This window comes from Crocodylus porosus, unplaced genomic scaffold, assembly GCF_001723895.1.
Source record: "Crocodylus porosus isolate Cpor-Errol unplaced genomic scaffold, CroPor_comp1, whole genome shotgun sequence".
Classification (NCBI taxonomy): domain Eukaryota; kingdom Metazoa; phylum Chordata; order Crocodylia; family Crocodylidae; genus Crocodylus; species Crocodylus porosus.
Genome location: NW_017728913.1, coordinates 28,881,478 through 28,892,398, shown reverse-complemented (window position 1 = coordinate 28,892,398; position 10,921 = coordinate 28,881,478). Strand labels below are relative to the sequence as shown.

Below are 10,921 nucleotides of genomic sequence, written 5' to 3'. Positions count from 1 at the left end.
ATGCTCCACTTATGTGAATTTTGCACTTTTGTACTATGCATATAACTGCATAAAACAAAGACAATCCCAGTTGACTACCCATTGCTTACAGTATAAGAAAACACTGGTCATCCGCATATTATTTAACTACTTAAAGTGCATAAGCAACTATCAGCCCCACTGACTACTGCATAACATACAGGAGAAAAAGTTAATTTAAAAAGGGGGGGTTCACTATTATAGGTCTATAGTCTATATAGATTGGTCTATTTACTGTCAATTTGCGCAGCACAGTGAAAATGAAACCCAGTCCCTGATGTTGGGACTGTTGAAAGCTGGCATATTTTACTGCAACTGTGTTACCATTCAATGCATAGGAATGAAGGGGAAGTAAAAGTGTCAGGGCTTCTAATAGAAGACTTGAAGTTGGAGGAAGCTAATTTTTCCTCATTTTCAAAACTTTTAATAGCAGCTTTAAAGCAGAGTACTGGAAAATTTTGGGAGCCAGTCAATTTCAAAGCTGCCAGTACCATAAATATCTGCATAGAATTCCTTAATTTCTGAGTCTATGCACTTAAACAGATATGCTGTATTTTAGGGAAAGGTAAAAATACATCATGATGGACTCTGAAGGATTAATTTAACAAGAAACTTTCTTTCAGGTCACTCCAAGTGCCTTAATTTTGGACCACTGTTTTAAATAGATAACTAAAATTAACATAAATGTTAATCCTCATATACTTTGCTCATATGCAAATCATAACAATGTATTTCCTTGGATCAGATTATTACAGCTTTCCAACTTCATTGACAGTCTCCTTATGCTTCGAACTATAAAACTGTGAAAGATAGGGGGCAATTTATATTCTACACACAATTAATCCTTCTGTATATTTCTATTCAACAACTATCTTTGCCCTTGTAAAAATAAAACATAAAACTGAAACATTTCTGAAGTACTCATGATTTGCTTTCTAGTCTTAAAAGAAATAAAAATTAATTTATTTTAATGCAGAGTATCATATGTACTCAGAGATGACTGTTTTTAATTTACTTTTAATACAAATTTGACAGAACTCTGGTGCACTTCAGTAATGTCAACAGTAAGAATTTTTCATTGATATAAAAAAAATTCCTGTGTGATGCTAGCAAGCATTCTCAGTATGAGCAAGGCTACATTTGTAAAGCTGTGCTTTATTCTATTACTGTAAAATCCACTCCCTCACTCCAAGCAAAACAAACTGTACCAATAAAATCAGTTGTGCTGAGATAGCTACCTTTATACTGAGAGCTTCTACCAGCAAAACTGTGGGCATAAGCAAACTAACAAATTAGAGGTTGAAGGGGGCAAGGACTTATGCTTAGGTACTCTTCATCTGCTCCTACCCAGGGTAAGCGAAAGGCAAATTACAATAGGTTTATTGAGCGTTTGTTAAGCTACTTTACTTTAGACTTGACTTCCATCAAGGTAAGAGCATGCCATCAGGCAGCTAGCAAACTATATAGCAAATGCTCTTCCCAGGGTGGTCACAATGCCCCCTGGTGCTAACTCAGCCCTTGCCAACCTGGCATCCCTTTGCTCACCTACCATGCCTTGATGTTAATAATTTCTGATCAAAGGAAGGTTGCCCCAGGGCTTCCCGAGCCTGGTCTTACTCTTACAACCACAGGTGCTTGTGGTGATTGCCTTAAGTGATTGTTTCATGGCTCCATCCTTCCTAACACTCACTCCCATGCCTCACAGGTTATCAGCTAACATACACTCTCCCTCTGGGCTCCAGCCCCATTGGCCCCATCCTCTGACCTCTAGCAGGCCCCAGGCACTGGAGTCTCCCTCAATGCACCCTAGTCTTCCTTGGGCACCAGACTCCCTTGGTCCATCCCTGCCTCCTCTCCCAAGCACCAGACATTTGCATTCTAGTTGTCCTCCTGGGTATCAGAGCCTCCTGGTCCCCACTATGCACCAGATGTTCTCCCCTACCTAGTCCTTCCTGGACTCAAACTCTCTTACTGGGCCCCAGACCTATCTATTCCAAGGCCCAGCTAGCTCCTCTCGAGTGCTGGGCCCCTGGCCCCTCTGCTCTCAGGCCTCTCCCTTCCAAAGCCTGGCAGCTCCAGGGCTCAGTGCTGCTTACTCCAGGCTAGAGATCTTAGGATCCCAGCTGCCAGGAACTCCTCTCCCGGTGGCAGTCAGGGGTAAACTCCTGGACCAGCTCAGGCTCTGAGCTTATCTAGCTCAAGCCCGGCCCCATTCTGGTCAGCTGACTGCCTAATCAGCCCCCCTTGTCATCTACAGGCTACTTCCTAGGTATCCTCTGCTCTTACACGTGACAGGCAAGCCAAGCGCTGCGTCACATTATCAAATAGCTGGTATAACATCACTGTCTCCTTTTAATCCACTGTACTCATTTTGTTTGATACCCTCTATCTCCAAGGAACCACCCCTTTCCACATCACAGCCAACACAGCCATGTTAGCAGAGGTCTGGAGACTATCCAGTACATTCTTTAACTCTTAGGCTTTCTTTTAGTTAAGTCCCACAATCACACAACGATTTACATCTGATAAACTATTTCTTCACTGTTGGGAGTTGTTTATGAACCCTATTGCTATCTGAATTGTAAAGAGCTTTAAACATTTTTAAGTAACAACCTTTTTAAAAATAAATTCTTAGTAAATCAGTGGTACTCTAACTTATCCAATGCCTTGCAGATAATAAAAAATAATGTCTACAGGACATCTTTTGACGATATTAGAAAGAAAACAATCTATCCTACTGCAGCATACTATACAGCTATTAGGGGGGTAAAAATTTTAAAAAAGGCATACTATAACCCTGCAGAAAACTCCTAAAACTGACTGCACTGGAATGTGCTTATTGGGCTCATTGTGCTATATGAAAATAATCTTAGTGCATTTAGAATAAATCAGACTGTTTTATGGTTTTAAATGTTTATTTATAAGAAAGGTAGTTCTTTACACAGGTTGCCAACAAAAAGTCTATTTTTCAAAAATTTTCAATTGTCAATTTACCTTTCCTTTAAGTTTCAGCATCAATGTTGCATTTAAAATAAAGAAAAAAAATCATTTCCATGTGTTTTTTTTCAGTTCAGTTAGACCCCAAGAACTCAATTAGCTTTGCCCAGAAGGTTGTATGGGAGAGAAGGGGAAAGCGTGATAAAATTCATCCACAATATACAAGTATAAAAATATGTTGCTTAGGATTCAGTACAATAATTTAATAACTTTTTGTTGTTTCATATGCATCTGGGAATGGAACAGATACATGTCCTGATCCTGTCACAAGAGGTAGAATGCCAGCATTTGGTACGACGTTCCACGAGAGAGTCAAAGTAACGTTTCTGTTTCCCCTGCAAAATCAAAACAGATCATCAGCAGAGATAATTGCAAGTGACACAAAATAAGTAAACTTGAACATGAACAGCTTTCTGTGAGCCAGAAACAGCGGGGTTTTAGTTTTAATATGATTATTTTCATCATAAGGACTAACTCTCCAAAGACTTCCAATTCTACACCAAAGTCAAAACTTGGCAGCCACCTGATTCTGTTAGTCAGCTATTTTCCTAGCCCACTGAAACAGAAATAGGCCTTGGTAGGTTGGGAGCCCTGTGACAAAATACATCCCTTACATAATCCATGAAGATCTAACAGTACTTAAATTGCATTCTATTCAATGTTCTATTTTCCTGGCATAGAACTAGATATATAAGATAGAAAATAAGCAAATGCAACGATTTACTCACTTGAGACCATTTCCATCATCGAAGAAGTAGTATTTCGATTTCATATCTTTCAGCAACAGCTTTGGATTATCTCCTCTTAAGATGATCTTATCCCAAAGGACAACTTGGTTTAGGGCCTATGCACAAAAATAAAAATGAAGTCACCAAGCTAGCTTAAATGAAGCATACCTAATCACTGGAAATTAAAAAGCAGTACTGATTCAAGAAGTTACACAGCATGTACTTGTCATCCATAAAATTAGTTTAATAAAGCTATGTCTTACAAGGAAAAAAGGTTGCCAAGGAAATATTGAAAAATGACAGAGATAATGAATAGCAACAACTTAAAAGCCAGGGAATAGTCCAAAAAAGCCTAACAAAACTTTATTTTAAGAACATACTTTGAAGACATATAATGCAAAGTATGATGGGTTAAAGATGCTAATTTTTAGTTACAAATGCAACTGCTAGAGAAAGACTGTTTTAGAGACCCTGACATTCACATACTGTCCCAAATGACAGACTCAAGTTGTACAAAAAATGAGTATACTCTATTACTATCATCGGTGTTATAATGGAGTCTCATGGTACTTGGGTTTTAAATATAATCCTTTTAAGAATCATGTTCACATATAAAAGGTGTCTTGAAGTCATAAGATTACATATATGCATCTCTTCTGAGCTAGTTACATCTAATAAAGATCATCTACTGTTTTGGATCACTTATAATTTAAAAGTTATCTGCTACAAATTAAACAAGGAAATAAAATACATAATCATAATGTATAAATTTATACGAGTTTACTGTTTATTTGAAGAACTTTGGAAACATGAAACAAGATAATGGATTCTCAAATCTTTCTAATAAAACTGATAATTGTAAAAGCTGTTTCAGGATGTGCTGTGCTACCAGCATATACAGAATGAAATTCAAGGTTTGTTAAAAACAAACAAACTACAGAGCACTGTAGTCTTCAAAATGTATTTCTGGGAACATCTGAAGAGAAATTTACCCTTTTAATTAACCAAAACTGTTGCTCTCAAAGCTGTTTACATGTCATTAGTACCAAATGACTATGAAGGAGATTGTACTGGCATTTTAATTGCAGAACTCCAATTTTAACAAATCACTCTGCAGAAAACTTGGAATGCTTAATAGCAAACTGTCAGTAAAGCAAGAATTGCAGAGACCAAGCCAATGTAATATGAAATCTTTGTACAGCAAAAGCTTTGTTATCTGGCACCCACGGGGAATGTGGAGTGCCGGATAACAAAATGGGCCCAAACAGGCGTTTTTGCCTGTTCGGGCTGCCGGTTCTCCTGCCATGTCTGAGGCATTGCCACCCCTCCCACTGCATTGTTGCCTCTCCTGAGGGCCCCGGGGGACAGGGATGCGGGCCCCATGCATCCTGCTTTGCCCTGGGCTGTGTGGGCTTGGCAGTGCAGTCTGCTTTGCCCCAGGCTGTGGGGGCTCAGCAAAACTGGAAGTGCCACGGTGGGCACTTCCGGTTTCGCTTTTACCTTACAAGCCAGCATTCCAGTTAATAGAGCATGCCAGCTTTTAAGGTGCTGGTTAAGGCAGCTTTTACTGTACCATTATTTTTCTTAAAGCAACTACAGAATGTTAAATATCTCAATAGTCAAACATTTATAATAAGTATATAATTTTGCTTTGTCATACTTACATTGTTTTTTGTGGAATATTCTGCAGACAAATACAGAAATAACTGTTTAACATTCCAATCAAATATAGTTTGCAAATGTATGCAAATTAAGGAAAATGGGTTAATCAGGCTTTTATAGTTTAACCACGATTACCACCAACTTTTCAGCATCAATCAGTAGAACATAACTATAATAAAGTATTTTCCTTCGCTTCAATATACCTGAGGTCATCAGATTTACAAGCCATAAATATTTGAAGGGCACTCTAAAACATGCTTGAAATATTTATGAAATTACTTATTGCTTTCCTATTCACACTCTCTATAAAGGCACAAAAGCCATTCTTACATGTCTTGACTTGTATATGATATTGTAAAGGGACATAATGATAGAATGGGTAAGGTGTCTGGCATGAGTCTGGACTGCTTCAGAATTGTCCAAAGACCATCGCCGGTCATTCAGTCTTTGAAGTCAATGGTAGCTCTGATGGGGATACTGGCCATACTACTGGTTGCTGAAGATGGTGATGTGCCTTAACCACACTAGCCAAACAGGCTTTCAGGCTTAAATGAGTATTTTGATAGATATTACAAGTTAATAACTTTTCTCACAATTTTGATACTACATGACACAATCTGTGCACTGTAAAGAGCTTTCCTCCCAAAGCAAAGGAGAAAGTACAATGCTTTACTCAAATGGGAGACTGCAGCGATATTTTCCTGTCCTTCATCTGTGCCTTTCAAGGCACAATTTAACAGGGCAACATCCATAGGTTCCCTGGACTCATTCAAGGGGCAGTGTGCTCTGCTCACCCCCACCTGGAATGCACATTATTAACCACATTCCCATTCCTGTTTTCTCTTTTTTCCCAGTAGTCAACTGTTATGCATCCAGTGGCTTCCCTGAGGGACTTATAGCTTTCTGTGTGGGCTCAAGCCCACTGTCCTTGGCTTGTATAACAGACTGGGATCACCAAGTCCAAGGCCCTGCCATCACAGGCAACTACATCATAAACTGTTTAAGCTCCATTCTAACTTTTTTGGTTGTTTTGTCTCCACTATTCCTAGTCAAACTCTGTTCCAGAACTTCACTGATCTGCCGATTAGAAAATTTCAGCTGGAATTTATTCAAGGATGGTTTACATCCATTTGCATTTACTACTCAATGTATTACAGAGAGCAATCATACTTCCTCTCAGCTTGTTTTGCTACACTTAAGTCAAAATTTTAGTCTTCTTTTGTATGATATACCAATACCCTGAAATCCTTCTCTATACCCCTGAAGTACAAGTTCACACAGAGGACAAATATTTATCAGCTATTTCATTAGCTGAAATGGCAGTAACACAACTCATTTTCTGCATTTTATGAGTTTAATTTTGGAAGTATAGGAAATACCAAAACTGATGCAAGAAAATGAATTCTAAAGAAACCAAGAATTAGAAAATGCCAGATGTAAGACTGCCCATAAAAAAAAGTTTAAGTCAGCCCTCTTGTTTATATGCAGTATGATACAGCTCTTAATTATGTAGTCATGTTTTTATTTTTTTTGCCCACAGGACCTCTGCCTCGCTCTGTTGATAGGATAGACCTATGCCGGGGTACAATTAGAGTTACATAGTAAAGGAAGCAGTTTGTAGTATATTCCTTCATTCTTTAGTAGAAACAATGGATTACAGAAAGGAAACAGCTGCCCTCATGTTTAAGGTAGCTGAATGTTCCACTGAAGCATTTGATCCTATTTCTACCACAGCCACACAGTTCTTGTGTGTTGCTAGACAAGTCATTTCAGTCAAACTTTTCAAATGTGATCACCAATTGTTTTCTTCATATCCCTTAACATTCTAAGATCTAATTAACAGAAGCTCTGGACATTAGACACTCAGAGCAGAGCAGAAAAGGAACAGAAAAAAGTGCTTTGAATGTAATGAGTACTAAACATACTGAAAAAAACTAGATCTTACATATTACAACTAGGTTCCCCAGACACTTTTGCCCTTCATTTCAGTTTGCATTACGGAAAACAGAGATACCAGCAATCACTCAGCTCATAAGGGTGTTGTGAAAAAAAATTCATATTTTTGAAGGCCTTAGATGCTATAGTCAAGAGATTCACTGAAAAGACCACAAGGAAATGATTAATTCTGGCTTCAGAATAGGGTTTCAACAGAGTGCAGTAAATAAGGTATGAGGCCACAGGTTCAAAGAAAATATTGAAAAGGTTTTCATTAAGCAAGCACAAACCATTCTGTGTACTACATAAGGCAAGGGTCTTATGGGAAAAATATGTAATAATGTAATTGAAGACTGTATCATAAGCACAATGGGACCTAATAAAAGCCTGCCAAGAAATCTTAATTTTGGCATTACCTTTTTGGTGCTTGACTCTGCAATCTTTTAACTTAGCTCTTTGTGCAAAATATTACTGCTTCAAGCAAATTTGTGTTCAAGTAGTATGATCCTTCTTCGTGATGATGAAAACATCAACTATATTTGATTGTGTAATAGTTTGGGATGTACAGGCTTTATGCTATATCTTCAGAATTGCCACTTCACACATTTTTTGCTCTACTTGCAACCTGTATGTTAAATACTTTGCCTAATGTTTATTTATAACTTTATTTAGGTTGGGGTTTTTTTGTTTGGGTCTTTTAAAACATATTTAAAGACTGTTAGCATGTGCCCCCCTTAGTCTTCTCTATACTAGAAAACCCAAGATCATACAGCATAAAAAACAAGTCTTGAGTCTTTGCCCAGGGGTCTAGCCAGCAGGCCATGTTCCCTTGCATAAACTTTAAACTTAGCTTTCAAAAAATAATGCTTACTTCCCCCTCAAACTCTCCATTTCTTTAAGAACACTTGCTCAGATATCACAGGATTATTTGATACATTATGATGGCAGAAAGTAAGAAAGTGTCAACAGTAGTTTGTCTTGTAAATACTTAAGATAACAGAATGTTTTCATTAAGGATATCTGCGGTAATGTCAAAAGTAATGAATCCCAGATCACTTCTTTCTCTAGGCCCAGTGAAATCTTCCACGTTTTTTCTGAAATAAAGAAAAACACAAAATTAGCATTTTCTGCATTATTTATCCTATGTAACTACTTGTTCCCACCCAGCACACATTTCTCTCCCAGAGTGAAAGTATGTTCATTTACTGCATCTTGTGTTAATTAGATTGTAAACTCTTCAGTTAGCGAATGTCTTTATATTCTGTGTTCTACCAGGACTAGAGCTCCAATCCTGATTATAGCCTGTAGGCATTTTTGGCTCCTTCCTGCTACAAGTTACATGCATATATTATGAAATTAACTGGTTAATCCTGCAACAAATTTAGACCACGCAAAGTAAAACTGGCTACAAGTGCAAAGCAATTATCACAAAATTAACTGGTTTATTTTGCAATTTAGACCAGACACACATGCAAAGTAATGATTACATGATAAACATGACCACCTAGCTATAAAGAGAGCCAACCAGCTACATAATGAATGCGTAAAAATATGTGGCAATTCTAAAACTGATTTCTATCTAGCTTTAATTTGAATATGTAGCAGGGCCCTCTGTAACATCTATTTCTTGAAGGTTTATGTTTTTCTTATCAAAGAAAACACATTTTTCCCTTCATCCATAAATATATTCTGTTAAACCAGATTTTAGCTGTGCAGTTTACACACATCATAAAATATTCCTTTGGTATACACAACACTCAGCCAAAGAGTATAAATTGCCAATTTATGCCTTATTTCTACCATGCTAAGTCCCACAACTTCAGACCAAGGTTTTTATATTACATCTGAATCTGGAGGAATATCTAACTTTGCTACAATCAAATACAGACCTATTATTTGAAGGATAAGATCATGTTAAGAGTTTTCAGACTAGCTCATTGGCAACCAGATAGCCTGACACCAAGGCCTCCTTGACCAAGAACCCCCACCACAATGGAGACCATCAGCAGGTTGGGCTGCCAATAAACCCTTTCACCCTCAACCTCATAAGAAATGTTTCTGAAACAGTGAACTTGACAGCAAGGCACGCTTCAGACAGAAACAGAATATTTAAAAAAAACCCAAAATAATCCTTTGGAACAGCCAACAGAGGTTTCAGACCTTCAAAACCTATTGCAAATCAGCAGTGGGCTGGTCCAAATGTCTGAGCGCATGAAATCGAGTAACAGACATTTTTATTTCAAGCCTGGCACCTTCTCCTCTGTCAAGCTACCAACTCCACGTGAATGTGAGGGACTGAATACACTGTAACTCCAAAATCCCCCCCAATCTGGGGGTGAGGGTCTGTCCAGTGGAAAGAAGGTCTAGCTCTTGTTAGGAGTCCCCCAGCACTGCCCAAGGGCCCTGTCCCCTGTTCAAATCAGAGCTGAATAGAAAGCAGCTACATTACAGGGTGAATAAAAACCAATGATTAAAAAAAAAAACTGGATTTTTTAATTTAAACCAGATTTTTTAATTTAATTGTATTTTTATGCATTTTGTTAAGATGCTTTTCTTAAATAAACAAGCCTATATAAATGTAGTTTTAATTCATGTTAAAGCTCAAAGATATCACCATGGAATGGGGATTATAAGTTCTAAATCTGAGACCATATATTCACATAACCTTTTTAGAAAAGTTTTATAAATAGATTACAACAGGCCACAGACTATATTAGGGGCCCAAACTTATGGGGTTCCCAAAGGCTCCTCTATAGAGCAGTAAAGATTAAAGGCACAGTGCTCAGTTTAGATGATCCCATTAAGAATCTCTGTGATGCTTAGCTTCAGTTCTCTGCCCTGGGCTTTGCGTCTCCAGAGATGACATCCTTGTTACCAGCAGCCTATGGGGAGGAGAGACCTGCTTACCTACCCGTGAACCTTTTTGAATCTCTAAGTTTGTGTACACAGAGTCAATCCCTTACCTTGCTGTAAAAGTGCTAAGTTTCAAATTGAATGCAGAGGACATCAAACAACAAGAATGAACAACTTTCTGGTGGAAAACAATGCTTAAATAGAGGCTATAAACCAGTGATTTACATCAAATCCACCCTGGCCATACAGCTGTTACTTTCACACTGGCTCTTTTTATAGCTAGACAGCCATTTTTCTCCTGCACAGGGTTACCACACATGGAGGGGGGGGGGGGTCTGCCTGCACTGGGGCTGAGGCAGGCGTGGCCAAGAGCTCTCCGGGTGGAAAGAGGGGGCTGCGGGTCTGGAGTGAGCAGTATCACCAAGGACAGCAGAGCTGTGGCTTCTGAGTGAGAGGCACCAGCATGGACAGGGGGCTGAGGGTCGGGAGTGAGGAGCAGCAGCAGCGGGGAGAAGGGGGGGACGTAGCTTGGGAGTGAGAGGCAGGGCACAAGCACATCACAATCATCTACCCAGCCCAGGTGTCCTTTTTTGGAAACCAGAAGGATGGTAACCTTACTGCGGCTGCAACACACGTGTGGCCGGCCTCCTTTTATGGCGCCACGTAGGTAACATGTGCCCAGGGCCCACACATGGCAGACACTTAAAGCCGGGGGGCGCATTTGCCCC

At 38.9% G+C, this 10,921-nt stretch overlaps 1 protein-coding gene across 1 annotated transcript in view; it reads right to left on the bottom strand.

Annotated features, from left to right (window-relative positions):
• Positions 1-2,914: 2,914 nt before the first annotated feature.
• Positions 2,915-10,921, bottom strand: part of SPCS3 (signal peptidase complex subunit 3) — an 8,396-nt gene continuing 389 nt past the window's right edge. Inside the window, exons 2-5 of the mRNA XM_019534643.1 lie at positions 8,361-8,434; positions 5,408-5,484; positions 3,744-3,859; positions 2,915-3,350 (exon numbers count right to left, since the gene is read on the bottom strand). Coding sequence (XP_019390188.1) covers positions 3,218-3,350; positions 3,744-3,859; positions 5,408-5,484; positions 8,361-8,434 — 400 coding nt within the window. The 3' untranslated portion in view covers positions 2,915-3,217. The remainder of the gene's footprint in view (positions 3,351-3,743; positions 3,860-5,407; positions 5,485-8,360; positions 8,435-10,921) is intronic.